Here is a 22705-nt window from a genome sequence, read left to right as displayed (position 1 = left end):
AAATATTTGCCAGTGTCACAATAATTATTAAGTAATCCGTGGTCACAAATGACACTATCACAGACGTTACCCAATTCCCCGTATTAAAAAGGTAAGAACCTAAGACGCGAAGTGGTACAAAAATTAAAAACATTGTCTTGTCTTTGTCAATGTGTCGACTGTCAATGTCATGTCGTCAAAATTTCTTTCAGTTTTGTTTTAAAAATTTTATTTCCTCGTTTGTCTTATGCTTTTATCAGCTCATTTTTCAAGTAAATGGAATAAATTATTATTGATTATACGATAATGCAATGGTGATAAAGAAATGATTAATTTGGGTAATAATTTTGACATTCGAAAGTCCAGAGAAGTATTTTTGATATCAACATCTTGACTAGTTAGTAAAATGACTTGAAAATGAAGAACGGATGCAATGAACTTTTGGAATCTAAAACAACCGAGCGCAATGAACGCGCTAAAAAGATTTATCGGTAAGTAACATTAATAATAAATTAAAATGTACTTGATTTTAAAAATTAAAAAGTTTAGGTTATATCGAATACGTCATAATTTAATATGACGCAAATTATTGTTTTGGCGTAGGCCTATATTTCTACTCCGAGGCATATTTTTATAGTGAACTAGCTGTACATCGCCACGCTTTGCGGTGGCACGTTTTTGTTGCATGGATGAGAAATAATGAAAAACAGCTTAAGTTTAACATGCCTGTTGTAGAGATAATAAAAAGATAAGAAACTCGTACAGTAGATAAAAACAATCTTTTTATTGTATATTGTGTCATTCAGTGCAGTAAAGATCAATTCAACATTTTCATATGTACTTAAATAAGTCAGAAAATTTTACTCTGTCTGACCCAAATTATGTTAAACTTAATGCCTGGATTTCTACAAGACAATAGATCAAAATCTAAATCAAAATCAATTTATTAAAAGTAGGCTTAGTTTACAAACACTTTTGAGACATCATGTTTGAATATTTGTAAAGACTCAACTACTGCTGCGGTAAAAGTGAGTTCTGTGGAAGAGTGTGCACTAAACTAAACAGTTGCTCTTTTATAATATTTATTGTCATTATTTAAATTTTATCAACTATGACTTCTAAATACCCACAGTATAAAAGTGAATAAATATTATGACTTAACAAATGAACTAGCTAAAAATGGCTATTTTAGTCTGTATGCAGTAAAAGTACTATCCATCCACCATCTATAACTTGTTTGGAAAGTCCTCCTTCTACAATTGTAGAAGTAGACTATCTTTTTTGTCACTCTCATGAACAAATTTTATACTGATAGATTTAAAATACAGATCCTGTATTAATAATCGAGATTTAAAATACAGATCCTGTAGAGTTTAACTTATATGAAAAATAACAATTTTTATGCCTTATCTTAGCCTCTGTGACCTAATTCTCCTAACCTAAATGAGTTTTTAATGATAAACTTTTAAATTTAATATTTTTTTTAATGGTGATAATAGATGCCCAGTACTCTGTCTGTGTGAAATATTGTTTTGATTATTATTTTTTTATACATCTACATCTACAGATAATAATTTATTTATTTTGCTATCAATTTTGCCTTGAGATCTTGACTCTACAACATTGTAGAGTCAACATCTCCTGAGGATGCTCCGGTTTTGGAGTGAAAGAGAGAGTATTAGGTCAGACATGGGTGATGTTGTTCATGCTCATGTGTTTGCGGCTTTTCATAGATAATAGCAAAATGAATAAATTATTATCTATTCAGTATGAACTTTTGCAATGCCTGCTTGTATACAATATTTAAATCCTGTACTCATTTACTCCAGGCATTTCACATTTACTGCTCTTTTACTGTCTCAAAATGTACACACAATTTAACATATTATGTCTTAATCAAAGAAAGATTGTGGTGGTGTGGTAGGTACGTGATAACTATAGAAATTAACATTATCATATTCTGATAAAGTTGCTTTCTTTAGTTAGATGAAATAGTAATAAAAATAAATGTTATTGTGACAGGTATGTAAATGATATTGCAAGGCGCCTTGGTGATACTACAGCAGGAAGTCAGTCTATAGGTGATCTCTTCACTACCAATGTTGAGACACAAAGGCAAAAGCTGAGGGATAACTGTGAGAAGTTGTTCTTTTTGGATCCATTGAACTATGGGAAAAAATCTTTAGAGCTGCTTTGGCGCAAAGTATATTATGATACTGTGAGCACAGTTAAAAAGTTACGCGAGTCAAATACTAAGTATGACAATTATATTTTCTCACATATTGTCTGCGGTATTGGACACTTCCATAACTTGATGATAAGAGTGCAGTCTGAAATGGGTGTAAACATCAAAGAATTGGATTTCATGCCTCTGTTCACAGAGGACGAAAGCGACGAAGACTTACAAATAAATCCTTCAAATGAAGAGTACCAACTTGGCAAATGTGTACTTTATTCATGTCTGATATATTTGGGAGATCTAAGTAGATACCAAGTAGAGTTGTTTAATGATTTTGACTCTTCTATAGCAGCTCGCTATTATCTCCAAGCTGCAAAAATTGATTTAGCCTCAGGAATGCCATTTAACCAACTAGGCAATCTATATCTGGATAGAAATTATAATCTAGATTCTGTTTGCTATTACATCCACTGCCTCAATACTGTTACACCTTTTGAGGGGGCTATGGGTAATTTAACAAAAATATTTGAGAAGAATAATCAAATTGATGACATAGTTGAGACTGACTCTTCATCTCAAGTAGAACATATGCAAGTGACAATTGCCAATTTTCTATCTTTAATTGAGGTATGGTACTTTGGAAAAGATCATGAAAACATACCTAAAATATGCAACTCTATAGCACAACAGCTTAAAATAGCTATGGATTTTGAGAGAACTCCTTTACCAGACATAAACAAAAACTATGCTGACTATACCAAAGCCATTGAGGAAGAAAGTATAAATCCATCTTATATGAATGCCAGTGTCATACATAATGTTGTACTAATCTGCCTGTTCACAATAGCAAAGTTAAATGAAGTAGATGAAGGGAAAGCTTTTGCTTGTAAAGCCTTCACACTGGCATTTTTATCTCAAGTGCTCCAAAAGTTACTAAAGCAGCTGGAATCGTTTGGTTTAAAAAGCCCAGCTCATAAATACAACTCCAGATTTGCAGCAAAGTATGAAAAGGAGAAAATTGTAGAGTCAACTAAAATACCAATTGAAGAAACTACATCATTGAATGAAACCAAACTTACAAATGGTGACACAAATGGAATTAAAAAACAAAATATATCTGAAGAAGAAACAAATAAAGGAATAAATGGTGAGGGTAAGAATAATAAGAAGCACTCAACAGCAAAGCGCCGACGCAGGCGCCGGGTGGCTTCATCAGAGACAACAGACGATAGCGACGCTGACAGTGACAGCAGTGCCATTGAGACAGATAAATCTGAATCTGAAGGAGAAGATTTATCAGATACCACTTATCATTCTGACAATGATTCCAAGAGTGATGGTTCACTCTACAACATATCTGACAATGAGGACTTAGACGCTCAAGTGACTGAAGGCTCACAGGAAAGAGAAATTAGGAGTGTGGGTACCGTTATTAAAACAGTGAAATTGGCAACCAACAATGGAATTAATGGCCACAAGAATGAGTCATTTGAAAGTGCAGACCAACTGCAAGTTTCTGCAATTGAGCAGTTTTTGTTGGGTGATAATTTTTTGCCCAGTGTGAAATTGTTGCAGGACTGGGTGTTGACAGAGAAGGAACTGATTCTTTCATGTGGAGACAGTGGAGAGTCTCTCTTTCAGTGTGTGGTTGATCTACTAAATATTTTCATATATTATTTCAACCATAAAAACAATGAGTTACTCTCAAAGGTGAAGTGCAAGATTTTGGACCACACCAGAGTGATATCTAAAAAGTTCAAACTTGAATTCAAGTCTCTACCATTGCCTGAAGACATAAATTTGCGTGGCACCAATATCTGCAAGTTTGACAAGGACGCTTCAGAGTGGCAGATGATAGATAAGTTCAAGCCAACTGTTATAGATGAAAATGTTGTCAGAATATTAAATTTCATTGACTTTGGCTATCAAACAGCCAAGATTGTTCCAAGAATAAGGTATAATAGAACACTTAAAGTATTTTACTTCAAGAAGAACATACCTCCTAAAGTTACCATCAAAATCAACCACAGTATCAACAAAAACAAGGAATGGACCAACTCTGAAAAACAGGTAAGTGAGTGTTTATTACTTGATATTAAATCTGTGAGTAACCTACATCTGTCTACAAGTATAACACAAAGATGAGGTAGTTACGCCATTTATTCTCTCCATTTAACTCCATAAACACAGAAATTACTTGGTAGAAATTCAGCACAGAGATCAAGAGCAGATGAATAGTATTCTTGTCTCCCATTGGTCACAGTTACGCCAATGAGTTGTCGGGGACAAACATAAACTTAGGGCTTGTTGTCACCATGTCACGACTCACGACATCGTCGGTGCGGTGTCGCGACGCAGTGCCTTAACATGATTTATTTTTGCCCGGCATGTCATCGTCGCTGAGAAACGACACGTAGGGTTACCAACCTTATTACCCGCGGCACGTAACTTTAGCGCTGAGCGAAACACGGTGGGGATAGCTGCGCATCGGTACTGTCGCGCACACAATACAATTATTACGTTTATTAATTAATAAGTAAATAATTTTAATGACATTATTTTAATGTTTATGTTAAATAGTAAGTCTAGCTATAAACGAAATGTGGGGTATAGCTGTGCATAGGTACTGTCACGCACGCATAATTATATTATACTTATTAAATAAAATATTGTGGTTATTACTTCTATATTACAAAGTTCACAGTGTAGGTGTTATACGAGTAGTTTATAGTTCAAATTTCCAAATATTTTCAAAGACATCGTTTTTTTAACAAGTATATAGAATGTAAAAAATAAAAACATTATTGCAATTATAATTTTTTAATTCAGATAAATATAAGTCTAGATATGTAAGTTCTAGTCTAGTCTGAATCAGACAATGGTAACACGCCTTCAATGGTAACTCGACAAACAGTATTTCTTCTAGACATATTCACTGTAAAGTCTCAAACAAACTAAAATATATATATTTAACAAATAAACTTAACGAAAACCAACAATAAAAATTAATAGCAATAACAAAACAATTCAGAACGCGACTGTACACTGGGAGTTCGAGGAGCGTCGTATCAGTGCCGGGGACCGAATACGACTAGAGAGCCAATCACCGCTGCGGACGCTACGCACGCCCGCCCTTCATACCTGCAGCCCCCCTCCGATACCGTATTTTAGACTTCTGCGCATAAACGGTCAGCGCTAAAGTTACGTGCAGCGGGTTGTACTATAATATATAGTATTGTACTATATTTCTGGTCTGCGTACTATATACTGTTAAATATATATTACGCAAAAATACTATATTTTGAACACTTTTAGCTAACAAATTTTCATTTTAAATCTTTATGAACATTAGTTTTCGACAGATTCAATAGCATCTAACTCTAGCTTATCCCAACTTTTCTATCTAACTAAAAAAAATTAAAAAAAATAGCATTTGGTTTTCAAAATTTAGAAATCAGATGTGAAATAAAAATGTTGACTTGTCATCAATGTTGGCATTGGTTGGGAAACAGCTCATACATGTTGCTTAATTGAAAGATATGGGTGCAACCGTTGTTTTCTTTTCCTATCTTTATTTTTTGACGCAATAATGTGTGGTACCGTGTCGCATACGTCACGGTAACGTACATTATTGAATCACATCAACTTGCCGCGCAGCGACACCTCACCGTTCCACGTTGACGTGGTGGGACTTAAGCTGCATATAACAAAGATATTAGAATGTAACTTGTCAGGCGGAGCCGCCGCCCGAGGGCGGGCTGCTGCGGCGGCTGGGGCACCTGTGGCTCACGTCGCAGGTGCACGAGCTGGAGCGCGCGCGGCCCGTCGAGGTGCCGTCGCTGCTGGCCGTGGACACCGCCACGCTGTACAAGCACCTGCGCCGCGTCAAGCAGCTCGTGAGGACCTGCAACTTCGTCATCCTGGTGCCGACTGTCGGTGAGTGGGCCGGCTACAGCTGGAGCAGTGGCTACGTCGCAGGTGCACGCTGTACAAGCACACCTATCGTAATGTTACGAACTAGGGTTCGAAGATTTGGAATGAAACACCTGGTGACTAGTGTGAGACTTTATTCCACTTCTAAATCCGAGTATCACAACACACTTCCAAACGTAGGCAATTCGTTGTACAATATCGTAGCCGAGTTCACTATTGTTCACTGTATCGCTGGTATCACTTGATGTTACTTCTCTTTGTTCCGTCACATTTATTCTGAGAAAGCCTACACGCATGTTTATTCCACTAAATTCGACTAAATAAAACAATAACAAAAGGTTGTTAACAACTTCATATGGGTGAGGGATTATAAACCTTATGTCTCTAGTAATAGGGTTCTCCGTAGCAGTAATTATATCATAATTTAACTAAGAGACGCCCGCGGCTTCATCTGCCTTTAAACCACCTTAATCTCTCTCGCAAAATCCGTTCTTGGCGGACTAACTATGAAGTACTTGATTTTTTTACTACGGTTTTCGAGAAATCATGATGAATGAATAGATATATGTTTTCTATTACAGTTCTCCACGAGCTGGACGAGCTGAAACGAGACAAGAGTTCCGCGCGCGACGCCATCCGTTGGCTGGAGACGGAGCTCAAGAGCGGCTCGAGATTCCTCCGAACCCAACGCCCGGGCCAGGCAAAACCTCTGCCTTTCCTAAAGTGCCCCAAAAAAGCGCCGCAGCATATTCTCAATTTCATACAAATTCTGGAATTCTGCAACCACTTTGTGACAGACGAGAAACCACAAGGTGGGAACGGTGATCCGGACAGTGCGATCCATGGGAAAGCTTCGTCTCTTTTGGTACTGTTAGTGGGCAATGAGCTGGGCAAGGAAGAGTACAAGGAGTTCAGCGTCCAAGGTGCGGCGAAGTCGGCCGGGGTCGCCGTCGAATACGTCGACGACTTCTACTACAAATGGCGCAAGGTTATCCCCAAGAGCGGCACTAAAAGATGAACGACGCGACGGTTTGAACCGGTCTCGATTGATGAAAGTGACACGACGCCTGTGCTTGCAAGTCAGAAAGAAAGGATTCTACGTGAGCAAAAAAAAACACCATGAAACCGCTATGAAAAATCCGATTCCCAGAATATTCTATGTTACTTAATTTAGTGAAGCATACATCGGATAGGAAATGTAATCTTAATGATATATGTCCGTTCTATTAGATGTCTACATTATATGGGAGTGTAACTTTAATTTCTTTATGACATGATAAATGGGTGTTATTATTTTGACTGTCTTTATTGGATGTTCATCTTAATGGTAATAAATATGTGTACTACAATGTTTGTTTTAATTATATCACCCATTCGAGTTTGCTGAAGAAAATTGTTTAACTAATCTATAACGCCGCCGTTTTTCGGTTTAAAGATAATTATTTCTCAAAAAAAGAACGTACTGTTCACTTAACTTTAACTTAACATATCGTCATTTTTGCAGACAGCATGCATTATTGTAACAAAATTTTAATTACATTGATTATTCAATATTTTGTCCAAGTTTGTGAGGATGTAGGATTTAATCGATTTCTTGAATGCTTTTATGTTTTTTAACTCCATAATGGAGTTTGGTAGATTTTTATATAACTGAGTACCCTCACATAATATGTTTTTATCACTGATAGCTATCGACTATCGTTACGACAAAAAGATTTTTGTCTGGTTTAGGAATAGGGTAGGATATTCTAAACCAGTGAACGCGCATTGGATTAGGCGCTAGTATTTATTGGTTGTAAACACGGAAGGAAAACCGCCTTGCAAGGGCCGTAACATATTATTAACAGATGTATCTAATAGTATCGATTTTCGAATTTAGTTATGATGACGTTGGGATCCCAAGGTGTTGGAATCCTTTCTTTGGAACCTATTTCAAGAAGCGATTTTTCATATATAGCCCTCGGTATGAAAAAAATATGGGCAGTAAAATTCGATGAACGAATGACAGCGTTAAGTTTTTGTGCGTAACCTATTCTGCACACCTTTCACCGTCCGCTGCCGCCAACTGCATGCGCACGCCGCGGCCTGCTGCTCCTCGATTGCGCACCTTTCACTTTTCAGGCATAGGTATTGAGACGTACATAGTGTATGCTGTGGGGCAACATACACCTGTTAAGACAGTCGATCTGAAAGAGTAAACTCCATTCGTGCGTCGGAGCTGACACACACTTTTTTTTAACATGGTGAAATCCTCATGGATACCTTCTCGCCACGGGGAGGCAACAAGGTTATGTCGGACTTCAAGCGATAGATAGATTTTTGACGACCTCCGTGGCGCAGTGGTATGTGCGGTGGATTTACAAGACGGAGGTCCTGGGTTCGATCCCCGGCTGGGCAGATTAAGATTTTCTTAATTTGTCCAGGTCTGGCTGGTGGGAGGCTTCGGCTGTGGCTAGTTACCACCCTATCGGCAAAGACGTACCGCCAAGCGATTTAGCGTTCCGGTACGATGCCGTGTAGATACCGAAAGGGGGTGTGGATTTTCATCTTCCTCCTATCAAGTTAGCCTGCTTCCATCTTAGACTGCATCATCAGTTACCATCAGGTGAGATTGTAGTCAAGGGCTAACACGTAAAGAATAAAAATAAAAAAAAAAGATTATGTTCACAGTGACACAAAGGCAACCTAATATAGTTAAAATAAGCTTTCATTTGACTTAATTAAACGACTAATCAACTGATGAGGGTATTTAAATAATATTATTTGACTGTTTATATCTGGCTACCCCACAATTGCAGTGTGACAGCAGTAGTTCTCTAATATTTTTATAAATTAACCAATGAAAAAAAATATTACATTAATAAAGGGGAAAAGACTAAATAAATTACAAAAAAAATTATCATATAATACTCTCCGGCCGCAATTTAACCAGGCAACCTATATGCAATGTGTCAATGTGAATATTTTCCATCATTTATTACTTACTAGTGGACGTCCGCGTGGAAGTCAGTTTTTCACAAATCCCGCGGGAGCCATGGTAATTCCGGGATGAAAAGTAGCCTATGTTTTAATTCAGAGTAAAATCTATTTCCATTCCAAATTTCAGCCAAATTGGTTCAGTAGTAGCGGCGTTAAAGAGTAACAAACATCCATACAAACTTTCGCGTTTATAATATTAGTAGGAACTAGAGATGCGCCGAGTAACACTTTTGCCGAGTAACGAGTACCGAGTTTTACTCGGTTAATTTTTTTTTCAACCGAGGACTCGGCCGAGTAAGTAGACTTAGTTTACAAGCACTTTTGAAACGTCAAGTTTGACTATTTGTAGTGACTCTACCACCAGCTCAGAAGGCACAGTCTCCTGTTGAGAAGAGCGACGGGAAATTCAACATTCGGGAAATTCTTTTAAATCTTATATTTTAATTTTATTTAAATTTAATTGAGATTTTCAAAGATTCCCTAAATTACTGATAAATACTTTTTGATTAACACTGTTGTTTTAATTATACGTACCCAAAAAATGTTTTTTTTAAACAAGGTATACTCCGACCGAGTTATTCAGCCGAGTAAGAGTATCAAAAAATCCGCCGAGTACGCCGAGTACCGAGTATCAACCGAGTACTCGGCCCATCTCTAGTAGGAACCCAATGACATTTCAACTGTAATAAACTACTGAACCAATTTTAATGAATGAGGCGACAACAAATGCCATCAAAATTTCATGACGGAATTGAAGAATATACAGGAAATAAATGGAGATTTTTTACTTCCATCACCAATAGATCTTGATTTACACTTTCTCATTTCTAGAATTTAAGGTTTGGGATGTATTAAAATTATACACAAATATACAATATTAATATACACTCTATTTATTATAAATATATAGCCAAAATAAGCGATAAGTTAAAATAAGTTATATTAAAATATAAGTATAACACAACTTAATTTACATAAATCAATCTGAAATTTTTAATCACACTAAAATATAATAGAAATATCTGCCATTGAGATGTTATTACCTAAGACAGTACCTTTATATAAATAAGCAGCCACAATAAAAACACATTTAATAAATAAATCGATACAAACTAAATTATTAATAAAAATTGATCAAGTTCCATAATAAAATCATCAAAAATGTGCTGCATCCAATACCAATTTTATTAGTTTTCTATATACAATCACACTAGCAAGATGCACACTCTAGGGTAATAGCATCTCATTGGTTTCCTGCTTTAAAATGCCTATAATTTACTATGTAGTGTAGAGTTAATAACAATCTTACAAATTAATAATATGTTTAGGACATAGTTATTACAAAAAAAACCAATGTTTAAAATAAAAGTGCAAAGTATCACTAACTTGTAAAAAGTCGTGTATGTAGTGTTGATAATATATAACTAGTGTGATTTATACAAAATCATTTAACATAGCCTCTCTAAGTCCCATCGACTCGGAGAGGGTAATTAAAAACTCTTTAATAATTAACTTACATTATAATAAATCAATACAATATAATGTACAAAATATACAATACCTTTAACAATCTTTCAACAGTCTTATAACTTTATGTAACCTATAAATTATTGCACTTAGAACTCCTTTTAAAAATTTTATGTGAAGTAGTCAATTGAGATTATAATAGATTACTCCTATTAATATCACTACATGATGCGTATTTTCGACTTACGAGCAATATTTCTAGCGTAATAGCAAAATTATAAAACCCAATTTAAGGTGAATTGGGTTTTATAATTTTGTAAAATAAAAAGCTTGAGGCAGAGGAACCTATCTCATAACTCTGTGCTTCAATTATAAGCGGTATTTACAATTCCTAAAAAGGTCCAAGTTTAGGAGCTAGCAACCAACAAGTTGTATCAGCTGCTGTACTGTCGATCTGTCCAACAAGCACAAGTCAAAATCAAACGTTTGTGTTGTCACTTCATACCTTCCCGTTTCTGCAATTAGATTTACAACCCTCTCTAACTCCTCATTATTTTTAATCATCATGATGCGCTGCTGTAAGTCCCTCAGTTGGACCATGTAGTCTGGGGAGAGGTCACCAGGCTCCGCATCTTCCCCTAAGCTACTTGACACTCCATTGTCTTGCACTTTGGTCTCCATAGATGTTGAACCACTGCTCTCTCCGTGCTCAGTTTCATTATTTGACGGCCCAGAGTCAGCCACTTTTGCAACCTTTCTATTTTCAGCATCTTCTTCTTCTACTGCTTTCCGTCTACGACGCTTTTCTTCTCGTTTCGATTTATCTTTGTGTTTCTTTGTTTTTTCTTTTTGTTGAACCGGAGGTGCCTCTACTGCCGGCTTGGGTTCAGGTTCCATTTCAACATCTGGTTCCTGTTCAGGCTCAGGCTCAGGTTCCGGTTCTAGTTCAGGCTCAGGCTCTGGTGAAGGTTCCCTTTTTAGTTTGGGGGAAGGGTTCTCTACCTTGACTTTGACATCTTCCTCATCTGCTATCATTGAGCCCTCAGAATCAGAATGACTGCTGTTATTATCTTCTGCTATGTGTATAGCTTTATTTAACCCACTTTTAGAACTACATTGAGATGCTGTGTCAATTGATATAGGTGATGCTGGCTCTGGTATGGGCCTCTCTTTAGGAACTGGAGTCTCTCTGTGTTCAATTATCTCTACTTTCTCAGGTGGCATTTCACGCACCTTCTCATGTTTGTGCTTTTTCTCTTTACTGGATTCTTTGTGCTTTTCCTTTGATTCATCTCGTTTTTTATCTTTTTTCTTGTGTTTGTGTTTTCTTTCTGAGTCTCCCTTATCTTTTGACTTATGGCCCTCATGCCGATCCACATTTTCAGGTGGTGGAGTTTTTGTAAGATTTTCTATTGAAAATTTGTTTATAGGCTTTTCAGGTCTTACTTGTTTGTCTTTAATTGGGGAATCTTTAACTGTTTCTTTTTCTTTTACAATATCTCTTGGCTTTGGAATTTCTTTTGGCAATTCTTTTGGCTCTTTAGGAGAATCTTTTGTCTTGTGACTCTCTTTTTTGTGTTCTTTCTTCTCTTTTCTTTCTTTATCCCTATCATGGCTTTTTTTCTCCTTTTTCTTCTTTTCTTTATCTTTCTCTACTTTAACATCTGCTATCCTTTCCTCTGTTTTTGGTTTCTTTTGTTCAAAGCTTTCCAAAGTATGTTTTGTATTTTTATGTTCCTCTTTCATACTAGATGCACTACTGGATCTAGGCAAAGGACTTGGTACTTTTCTATTTGGGCTAAGACATCTTTTTTTAATTTGGTCAGGGGATGGTGGCCTTTCATTTTGCCTCTTACTACTTTTTTCTTTGGTTCTTTCTTGTTCTTTATTATGATTCTTGACTCTGTCTGATTTTTGTTTATCTTTTTCCTCTTTTACTTTTACTTTATCGGGTTTTGATTCTTTGTGTTCATGTTTAGATTTTTTATCTGAACTGGACCTTTCCTTATCTTTTTTTTCTGATTTTACAGGGGCTGCAGTCTTTTCCAGCTTCTTTGGTTCAGGAGACACTTTAGGGGGCTTGTGAATAGGAGCCCCAAATAAATTCTCGAAGCTGCTAGTTCTGTGTGGTTGTTCATCTTTGTATTCTTTTACTTTATGCTTTTTACCATTGTCTGATGATAGTTTAGGCTTGCTGACTAGTTGTGGCTTTTCATCAGTAAAGGAATCTCTGCTCTTACATTCCTGGTCAGGATTAGTATAGAATGTATCATTACTCATTATTATTCCACCACCCTTCAACAATTTTTTCCTGAATTCATCATTTGGATTTTGGAATATATATCTATCTCTCAGAAAAGCACTTTGTTGTAAATTTAGGTCATAGCTAAATTTAATTTTTTTTGGGTCATCTTTATTTTTTAAATAAATTTCAATTGGAAACAAAAAGCCTGCATACCCTGACTCCTTGATATGAAATGGTGGGTCTTTGACCACTGAAATGGAGAAGAAAGAATATGTAATTAGGAACAAAATAATAACAAATACATGAGAAATCAGAAGGCTCCTCACTGTGGAACCTTTTATTGCCACTGGTTTCTTTGGTATTGAGTTGGTATTCAAGAATGCAAAACCTTGTTAACAAAAAAAAATATTTTGCCAATAAATAATAACATTACATCTCAGTCAATGATCTTATAGTAAACAAATTCCACCTACATTCAAAGCTTTTGCTTGACTATTGGATCACTTATCTAGGGTCTTTTACAGAATGCAGTAATCCTATCCTATTCCAAAAAGTGTGAATAAATATATGAGAGACCATGTTATGAAATAAATATATAATGTTACAATTAAATACTAATATCATGCATTCTATTGTAAAGTTCGATGCGAACTTTATGATGTCTCGGAAACAAGCTGCAGGTGTCCCAACACAGGTCATACACTTCATTCCACACCCCTATGTTACTGCTGATATCTGGGATGGCACAGCTTAACACATAATATATGAAACATCCAAAAGTTTGCATCGTAATACACTAGCAAACTCCCGCGATATTCAATTATTCACATATTTTGTAGGGATCATAGATTTTTCTGGAATAAAAGTAGCATATATGTTGCTCAAGAACCTCTTCTATTTTCTATTTTCCAATGAAATTTTCTATTTTCCAGTGAAAGGCCTATTAAAATAGTCCAGCCTTATCAAAGAATGTCCCGGAAAAATGGATAGACAGACAAACAATAATTAAAAGAAATTTACATTATTAATAATTCATTCTAATATCTGAAAATATTGTTATTTCATTTTTCTCAACAATAACAATGATCTCACACAATTTTTGTATATTTTAAATATATAATTTAAGTAAAGAACTTAAGCCTTACCTCGCCTTGGCTTTGGGAAAGTTTCATGTAGCAGGAAAACTACTTTGTCAACAAAGTGACTTATATCAGCTCCTTCCTGACCGCGCACAAATACTTCCCAATCATGAGTGAAACCTTCGGGAGTTTTCTTCGATTTAATCGAAACTTCATGTCCAATTTCGAAATTCACCCTTATCCTTGTTGACATTTTCGATCTACTAACTGAAATAAAAAGTACGATGCACTTTAGCGATCCGATAATATTCCTAAATTAAAAATAAAACAACCAACTCAAAAATATATAATGAAAATAATAACATTGTGACTACTCACTGCACTAATACCTTTTGCGTAAAATGTATACCGTTTGTTACTTTTTAACTATAATAATTTATCAATCACTGAATTGAAATTTTAATGAATAACGAAAATAATCTTTTAGCGCCCTTGTTATTTTTGTACGCCATATTCAATTTCATTTCTACAATAGACAATAGTCTTCTTGTTTATGGATGCGTTATTTTCTGAACTGTCATAGTTTTGATATGTGGCAACACTTTAAGAGCTATTTTCACTCAGACTTGACTGTCTGTAACCGGCGTAAATATCCAAAGTTAATTAGTTATCTGTTGATAAGTCACGGTTAGCTATTACTTTTTACGGGCTCAAAAGGGCTAGAACCCAGAGCCGTAAAGCTCATTATTAAAAAAAAAAAATAGCTATTACTTTTTGTGAAGTGTCAGTGTCATTGCATGCAAACAAATCATAGTCTGTGATTTGATTTGAATTTCGACTAATTGAAATACGTACAGTATTTCATAAATAATTTAACTGAAAAATACTTATAAATTTCAGTGAACTTCAACAAACCATGTCAAGGTTATTGTCAGCAGTGTTTCAGCCAATTAAGTAAGTGATTTTAAAAAGCTTTTGTTTAGCAAAAACCATTTTGACGTCCTAACCTCTTAGAAAATTATACGTATTTTCAGGTTCATCGGGCAAACCTTACAATCCTATTCACCTACAGTTACCACCACTAATTTAGTGAGACCAGAATTTCCATTATTATCATGCATAAGGACTAAAGTACGATGCTATTTCCCACGGCCTAACGAAGTTAGAAGAGTCCGTAGACATGGTTGGAAAACTAGAATATCTACTCCAAATGGGCGAAGAATAATCATGAGAAGACTTTTGAAAGGCAGATTTGTGTTAACCCATTAATTTTAGTTACCTATGTAGTAATATATTTTAGATAGGACTAAGTAATGTATAATAAACAATGTAAAATAAACAGTGTTTTATTTCAACTTCAGTTTCCTTATATCTAAGCGGAAAATGTAATAGAGATAATTTTATACTACAGCAGTTTAAACTCCCAGTTAGAATAAAAGTGCTCTCAGTAATAAATTATATGAAGATTTTCAACACAGCTTTATTGAACAATTGAGATACTCCTAAATCCTGAATTTGGTAACTATTATTTCAACACAAATATAATTTTCCTCATTTGGGTACACAGGTGTGGGCAATATTAATATATATTTATTGAGATTTCTAGTATTTGCTATAGTTAATATATCCATAATATATAAAATTATTATTAGCGGTTTCTATGCAAGCTATAACTTTTCTGTATTAGTAGATTTATATTTGTATTTTAGTGTTAGTATGTAGGTATTAAAATTAAACCCCTTTCTTTAAATTATAAATTTTGCATGCTGTTTCTGTGTTATGGTGACACTACTTATATATTGAAATTATAAAAATAACTTAATGGTTAGTAAAATAGAAATGAATTTTTTAAAAAAACATAAATTCAGTTTTAATTGCGGAATAATTGCTATAAACAATAATTATATAAATTGATGTTATATCATAAATAATGCTAAGCTTATGATTTACCCTCATGAGGGTGATCTTATACATGAAATTATATCATAAATCAAGCCAAAGTTAAATATGTATGACTAGCAGACACCTGCAACTTCGTCCACCCTTTGACCTCCTTAATTTGGCCCTATCGCAAAATCTGTTCTTAGCGGACATCAACTAATAATAAGCTACCTCCCTGCCAAATTTCATCTAAATATGTCAAGTGGTTTTTGTGATGAATGCAACACATTCATATATTAAGATTTGGATATATCAGCCAAATTTGGAAAGTGCATTTTGCAACTATTGAATTTAGAAAAAAAAGGACAGTAACCGAAAATTTACTAAAGAATCTGTAAACATCCAACTTTGAAATGTGATTTAAATTTCAGGAATTTACTAATTTTATGCTATAGCTGTGATAGCCTCTGGATGGATATGACCTCTGCCTTCTATTCTGAGAGTGTGGGTTAGAATCCAGTCCCGGGCATACACCTTCAAATTTTAGTTTAGTGTGTTTTTTAAAAAAATGATAAGGAAACAAATATTGTAAGGAAACTGGCATACCAAAGAATTTTTTAAATTCTCTGCGTGTGTGAAGTCTGCCAATCCACATTGGGCTAGTGTGGTGGATTATGGGCCTAACCTCTCTCATTCTGAGAGGAGACTCGAGCTCAGCAGAGCTCAGCTGAGCTGAATATGGGTTGATAATGATGTTGGTACTATACTTGGACTACTCCTAATGCTATATACTCTTAAAACAAAGTAACCCTTGAATGTAAACCATTCTTCTTCTCTTCAACAGTTTAAAAAGTTTGAATTCCCACAGCTGTGTGCTCAACTGACATGTTAATAATAATAATAACTGACATGTTATCAACTAATAATTATTCAACCCCATACATCAAACTAGAATCAATTAAATAAATATTTTTGTTGTACATGAGCAGATTCCTCTGAATTAGTCGGAGAGTTTGCTGGTTTTAGAAGGTTTGACATCTCGGATACAATCAGCGTTGTGATTTTAATAATAGCCAGATGAGCTGCAAGCTGTAGCACCAGTGCACCGAAACCCTTGTAAAGGCCGCCTATGCCTTCTCTAGCAATGGTTGTGTTATAGCAATCAATGAACCCTTCGTATCCTGTTAATATTGGGGTAACTGATGTTCCCGTGTCCAAGTTGTCGATTATTGTCCTTGTTCCCTGAAAATATTCAATATTGAATGTATCATGCAATTTTTTGTAGCACTTCACTGTTTCATGGTAAGCAAAGACATAGCTTATGGCAGAGCGTGCGTAGGTGTTCAATCACTACAAGAAAAACAAAGCTGAAAAGCATGCAATATTTTTGCAGTGTGATTGTGGAACCAAAAATTTTATTAATTGTTTTATTATTAAGCTTTAGGATTGGGTCTTGGGTTTTCTGTGTTAATTTTATTTTTCAGAGGCATTAGTAAGTTTTTTGTTGATTTAAATATTTAATACCAGCGGACGCCCGCGACTTCGTCCGCGTGGAATTAATTATTCACAAATCCCTAAGGAACCATGGATTTTCCGGGATAAAAAGTAGCCTATGAGTTAATCCATGCTATAATATATCTCAATACCAAATTTCAGGTAATTCAGTTCAGTAGTCAAGGCGTGGATGAGTAACAAACATTCATATAATCAAAATCATCAGTTTTCGCAAACTCGCGAAACCATGAATTTTTCGGGCTTTATGATATTATTAGGTGAAATCCTACAAAATTTTCTGAAATTCAGTAACAAATGTATTGTTTTTAAAAAAATTAAATACATACATAAAAATATATTCATCAAAAGCTAATGTCTAAATTATGTCAGTTTTTTATTTGTAGCAAAAATTAATTAGCAATTGTTTTTAAACACTGGCAAATAAAATAATGATGATGGGGTATATTTTGTGTGTATGAATATTGATTAAACTTTCTTTAAATCTTTGCCATACCTGTATGTGAAGTCTATGGATTATTGTCTCAATGGGGTAAAATATAATTTCCATAGTTATGAACGCAAATATATTTGCTTTTAGATTCATGTCTTCAATGAGTGGATTTTGTCCATTCTTTGTATTATTAATATTATATGAGTCGCTCAATTCATATCTATGCCTCTGCTGGAATCTGAGCACCTTTACTGTTATTTTTCTCAATAACATGCTAAAAAAATAAAACATTCATTATTTTTTAAAATATGTAATCTTAAAATTTAATAATACCAATATCAATTATATTAATTTGGCTGTTTCTGATAATATTATTACTACTGATATTTCAAAATAAATACCCTCATAAAATATCTATTATGTCCAACATATTATGTTTTGAATTATTCTAAAACAGATGTTGAAATTAAAAAATGAGGTTCCTCTGAGAACTTTGTAGGCTGTTATTGTACAGTCGTTGTATGGTAAATTTAGACCTCTAACTTCGAGAAAGTACACTGGATTACAATATTTAAAGTTAATTTTACTTTTGAAGAAAATTGAAGTTCAAATCTTAATCCATGTCTATAAACATGGCTGTGTATGTATATAAAATATAGATACATAGCACATACATCAACCTAACTATATAATCATGTTAAAAGACTGTGTTAGCTAAAAGTATAAATTACTAGCGGACGTCAGTGACATTGTCCGCGTGAAACTCGATGTACTTTCAAGTACCCCTACCCTACCCTACCCCTACCCTATCCCTACCCTACTCTACACCTTAAATGTTTTAATTTTTTTCTGTCTTAAGAACCTTCTCCTGACAATAATATACACATAAAAAAAAAAGTGAAATTGGTCCAGCCGTTCACGCTGAATGGCGTGACCAAGGGATTTACGGATTAATTTTTGTATAGGTATATAGATTTGAACTTACTGAGCAAAATACTTTGTAATTCCAAGTGCAGCAGTGGGCAGTACTATAGCCCATATTGGCAGCATTCTACCTCGACTTGGAGTTCCCCATTCCAATATGCGCAGGAATCCCTCTCTGAACACATCCAGTATGGCGGGCTTGTCACTGGCTATATCACTTTGTACTGTTTCCACAAGGCTAGCCGAGTAGAATGGAGTGACTATAGCCACACTGATACTGCAATTATAATAACAAATGAACAATCTTTGTGTAGCGACAGTCAACTACTTATTTCTGTAATCATTCTTGCAAATATAGTAGATTGTTATACAAGGGGCTAAAAAGACCCATTATATATGAGATACTTTTAGGGCACGAGCCGTAAAGCGAGGGCCCCTAAAGAGAAACAGAGTTTGTAATGGGTTTAGCCCTGCTTGTTACACTATACTTTTCACTATGATTGCGATAAAATAAAATTATTCAGTACAGAATTCAATGTACATCGCATGTACATTGAATTCTGTACTGAATAATTTGTAGTTTTTGAAAAAATTAAAGGGGCGCTCGCAAAAATTGTAAAATTATAAACAATAAACTAAAAATAAAAAAAGGGATTTGGTTATTGACTTAACTCAAAAACTATTTAAGATATTTCTAATCTGACAAAAAATTCATAAAGAAGAGTACATTTCCTAAAAGTCCTAGTGTTTGTAATTATAGGACTAATATTATTACTTTTTACCGGGTTGAAAATATGTCTGAAAATGGGTACTCCGGTTTGCGCTAGGCAAGCCCTCTTCCATAGGATATTACATAAAATTCCAAATCAAATGACACCTCAACCATATTTTTAGGAGACTGAGGAAAAATTTTGACCTAAATGGCACATGTGAACAAGACTAATAGTGGTAGATTTGTAATAAAACATAAACAAATGATAGTTGTTGATTACTTACCATTTTAATGTTAAATGTTGAAGAAATTGTAGAACTGAACTGCATTTTCCAATATCCCTGAAGAGTAAAAATATAATGAGTATATAGGTATATTTAATATTATGTTAACTTTTATAAACCACAATGTTTTGTAAACACCTGTCTTGTATGATCTACATATAATTGTTCACAGTGGGTAATTGAAAATAATTTACGTAAAGGACAACAGGCAACTGATTTGTGAAAATTTGTGTGAAAATAGATATAATTTATTTTAATTCAAATTTATAATTTAAAATATTATAAACGAGTTGACGAGTAATAGAGAAAAATGGAGAAGATTGACATATTTTGCCTTAGTGGGACAACAGAAAAGAGATGATGATGATGATGATGATGATGATGATGATGATGATGATGATGATGATGATGATGATGATGATGATGATGATGATGATGATATTGATGATGATGATGATGATGATGATGATGATGATGATGATCAAGATGATGATTATAATAAATCTCACTTCTAATATTATGTATTTTTCGGGAAGGAAAATCAGTGAATGAAGGAATTTAAGTCTGTGGGGCGCTGAGTATCACATACTCAACTTAGAAGTCGGACATTGTCATCTATTACCCAGGATGTCATCTATGAGGATTTCCTACTACAATAAGAAGGGAAGAAGGGCAGTATGAAAGCCAATTTCATACTGAGATATTGTATCTAAATAGCTTTAATTTATAAATTGAATCACTAGTGTAACCATTATTATTGTAAACTAAGAGTCCTTCTTCTTTCCACTCCATTTTATACCGCCATGGCCTGGGTATAGTTCTAATACTTTTGGTTTTTGTGCCTGTCGTCCTTTCTGAATATAAATTACTGTTACTAACTTTGGCCACCCTGTGCCTTTAGATATAACATCCTCTACTGCCAAGTTGAGCCCCTTGACAATACATGTGGATCCTATTCCTTTCCAAAGTGTGGTGAAATCTTGCCGTCTGTGCAGCCTTACTACCACTGGTAACAGTGTATATGGCACTATATGGTAGTTTTTCAAACTGTTGTGAACCTGACAACAATTATATCAACTATTAAAAGATTTGCCTATTAACAACTTAGTTACATCTAAACTAATCACACTAATATTATAAAGGCGAAAGAGAATGTGTGTGTATGTTTGTTTCCCTTTTTTGCTGCAGCTACTGAAGCAATTTGGCTCAAACTTGCAATGGAAATGGATTTTTCATAGGCTAATTTTTATCCTGGAAAATATCATGGTTCCAGTGGGATTTGTTGCAACAGAATTTGATGAGGACAAAGTCTCAGGTGTCTGCTAAGCCAAAATTACTTTGAGAATCTGGGAAAATGATAGAATTTCGTAGGGACAATGAAAGATTGTGTTGAAAAAGAAATATAGCAGAGCGCAGCTAGTATAGAGGTAAAACTTTTGAGGTTGTAGGGGTAAACTATGAATCTACTGAATCGATTTTGAAAATACTTGTACCAATAGAGTGTCATAGGCTAACAAACAATTTAATAACACATTAAAATCAACTGTATTATTCCTATACATACCTGGCATTGTCGCCTTAACACTATAAATGGATGGCTCAACAGATTTTCTGTAATAAGACTGGCAACACTTATTGCAGTGGTCACATAGGCATTGCTTTCTGTGAACAATAGTTTTGTAAATCAAGACAACGAACAAAGTTTTATAACCAATTTTGATAGATCACTTCTAGACTTTTCTACCATGAAAAGATTTTAAAGAATGGATGTGAGTGATTTAATATGTAACAACAAGTACACTGATAAATAAGTTGACAATAACAATAAAGTTCTGGAGATTAAAGCCAGATTTATATTTGTCTGATATGTCGTTCTGTGACACATCAGAACAGAATCAGTTTTATACATTCTGTATGCCGCACATCAGAAGCCTTCACGACATGTCACAACATATAAGTGAAAACCAATACTGTTCTGATGCGTCACAACACAACACGTCAGACAAATATAAATCTGGCTTAATCAATAGCTGTGTGAAGTTTCTAAGACAGGTGAAATCATGTAAACCTGTTTATTTTGATGGTCATTACCTGTTTAGAAAAATAATGCTTTCTGTATGTCTAAACACATTTTATGGCTATGAAACTTTGGTAAATTATTATAAACATTATTAATTACTTTCTCAACTAAGTAAATTATCTATTAAGTTGCAAACCAATCTATAAGTATCAATTTGCAACACATGCTGGTAACAGTTTTAAACCACATCAAATCACACTAACATTATACGAAACGTTGTGTGTTTATGTTTATTATTCTTACACGCTGCAGTTATTAAACCAATTTAGCTGAAATTTTGGTATGGAGATAAATTAAGTATATGCTAAATTAACACATGCTCCATTTTACCTCGGAAAAGATTTTGGTTGCTGGATTTGTGAAGACAGAATTTCAGACAAATAGGTTTGCGGGCGTCCGCTATTCATAAAAAAGTTAAAACTAATTAAATATACTGTTACAACGAACTTATTACAAATTACTCACCTTCTTCGGGGACTTCGTCCATAACCAAAGGTGGACCTTGATATTCCTCAGTTAAAGGAGTGTGGTATCCATATATTTGCTGATAGCGAGTATCATACAAGTCATTTGTTTCCCTGTTAGGATCCAACCCGTAAGGACGGTTATAACTATTGAAATCACCAAAACCAGCCATAATCCGCAATTATCTAACCGATAAAGTACATTATAACCTAATGCTATTATTTACGAAATAATAGAGTTGACTTGATCTTATGACTGACTTAAAATAGTATTAACAAGATTGTATGGAGTGATATTTAATAATGTAAATCATTTATAAATTAAGATTTATTAGAAAAACATTAGCAAAATTGGACTTCGACTTTAAAATCGTCGAAAATCGTCGTATTTTTGACGTTTTTGAGTTTTTGACGTTAGTATATTGACAGTTGGCATTTCAGTTCTTTTGTCATCTGTGGTTGACACTAGTAATATACTTTTTTAATAATCTGGCTTTATGCTCTGAGCTCTAGCACTTTTGAACTATATATTTAATGTTCAAAAGGGCTGCAAT

At 34.5% G+C, this 22705-nt stretch overlaps 4 protein-coding genes across 6 annotated transcripts; 2 read left to right on the top strand and 2 right to left on the bottom strand.

Annotated features, from left to right (window-relative positions):
* Window positions 1-154: 154 nt before the first annotated feature.
* On the top strand, window positions 155-7440 carry LOC112052166 (nonsense-mediated mRNA decay factor SMG5). 2 transcript variants are annotated; one of them, XM_024091138.2, is made up of 4 exons: window positions 155-470; window positions 2002-4228; window positions 5893-6094; window positions 6673-7440. In XM_024091138.2, exons 1-4 carry the CDS (start codon window positions 397-399, stop codon window positions 7107-7109), a joined length of 2940 nt encoding a protein of 979 aa, XP_023946906.2. In that variant the 5' UTR covers window positions 155-396; the 3' UTR covers window positions 7110-7440. The 2 variants fall into 2 exon arrangements, with proteins under 2 accessions (XP_023946906.2, XP_023946905.2); XM_024091137.2 differs by having other exon boundaries at window positions 5878-6094.
* Window positions 7441-9940: 2500 nt separating this feature from the next.
* On the bottom strand, window positions 9941-14452 carry LOC112052189 (protein AF-9). Of its 2 annotated transcripts, none has more exons than XM_024091178.2 (3): window positions 14251-14452; window positions 13928-14128; window positions 9941-13032 (listed from the first exon to the last, which is right to left on the bottom strand). In XM_024091178.2, exons 2-3 carry the CDS (start codon window positions 14112-14114, stop codon window positions 10952-10954), a joined length of 2268 nt encoding a protein of 755 aa, XP_023946946.1. In that variant the 5' UTR covers window positions 14115-14128; window positions 14251-14452; the 3' UTR covers window positions 9941-10951. The 2 variants fall into 2 exon arrangements, with proteins under 2 accessions (XP_023946946.1, XP_023946945.1); XM_024091177.2 differs by having other exon boundaries at window positions 14240-14451.
* Window positions 14453-14652: 200 nt separating this feature from the next.
* Window positions 14653-15200, top strand: LOC112052192 (39S ribosomal protein L34, mitochondrial). Its single transcript, XM_024091180.2, has 2 exons — window positions 14653-14815; window positions 14896-15200. Exons 1-2 carry the CDS (start codon window positions 14778-14780, stop codon window positions 15128-15130), a joined length of 273 nt encoding a protein of 90 aa, XP_023946948.1. The 5' UTR covers window positions 14653-14777; the 3' UTR covers window positions 15131-15200.
* LOC112052191 (mitochondrial outer membrane protein SLC25A46-like) lies at window positions 15192-22562 on the bottom strand. Its single transcript, XM_024091179.2, has 7 exons — window positions 22153-22562; window positions 21172-21269; window positions 20487-20665; window positions 19608-19664; window positions 18673-18888; window positions 17751-17961; window positions 15192-16984 (listed from the first exon to the last, which is right to left on the bottom strand). Exons 1-7 carry the CDS (start codon window positions 22322-22324, stop codon window positions 16697-16699), a joined length of 1221 nt encoding a protein of 406 aa, XP_023946947.2. The 5' UTR covers window positions 22325-22562; the 3' UTR covers window positions 15192-16696.
* Between the last annotated feature and the right edge of the window lie 143 nt (window positions 22563-22705).

Source organism: Bicyclus anynana, chromosome 17 (assembly GCF_947172395.1).
Source record: "Bicyclus anynana chromosome 17, ilBicAnyn1.1, whole genome shotgun sequence".
NCBI classification, from domain to species: domain Eukaryota; kingdom Metazoa; phylum Arthropoda; class Insecta; order Lepidoptera; family Nymphalidae; genus Bicyclus; species Bicyclus anynana.
The sequence above is the reverse complement of the archived record's forward strand: the minus strand, read 5'-3'. Positions and strand labels throughout refer to the sequence as shown.

Coding starts and splice junctions, on each gene's coding strand:
- LOC112052166 (XM_024091137.2), top strand. CDS start 397: ATGAAGAACGGATGCAATGAACTTTTGGAATCTAAAACAACCGAGCGC. Junction 471..2,001: donor CGCGCTAAAAAGATTTATCG/GTAAGTAACATT, acceptor TTATTGTGACAG/GTATGTAAATGATATTGCAA. Junction 4,229..5,877: donor GGACCAACTCTGAAAAACAG/GTAAGTGAGTGT, acceptor CAAAGATATTAG/AATGTAACTTGTCAGGCGGA.
- LOC112052189 (XM_024091178.2), bottom strand. CDS start 14,114: ATGTCAACAAGGATAAGGGTGAATTTCGAAATTGGACATGAAGTTTCG. Junction 13,033..13,927: donor TTTCCCAAAGCCAAGGCGAG/GTAAGGCTTAAG, acceptor TCTCCATTTCAG/TGGTCAAAGACCCACCATTT.
- LOC112052192 (XM_024091180.2), top strand. CDS start 14,778: ATGTCAAGGTTATTGTCAGCAGTGTTTCAGCCAATTAA. Junction 14,816..14,895: donor GCAGTGTTTCAGCCAATTAA/GTAAGTGATTTT, acceptor ACGTATTTTCAG/GTTCATCGGGCAAACCTTAC.
- LOC112052191 (XM_024091179.2), bottom strand. CDS start 22,324: ATGGCTGGTTTTGGTGATTTCAATAGTTATAACCGTCCTTACGGGTTG. Junction 20,666..21,171: donor TGTTAAGGCGACAATGCCAG/GTATGTATAGGA, acceptor AATTGTTGTCAG/GTTCACAACAGTTTGAAAAA. Junction 18,889..19,607: donor CAACATTTAACATTAAAATG/GTAAGTAATCAA, acceptor TTATAATTGCAG/TATCAGTGTGGCTATAGTCA.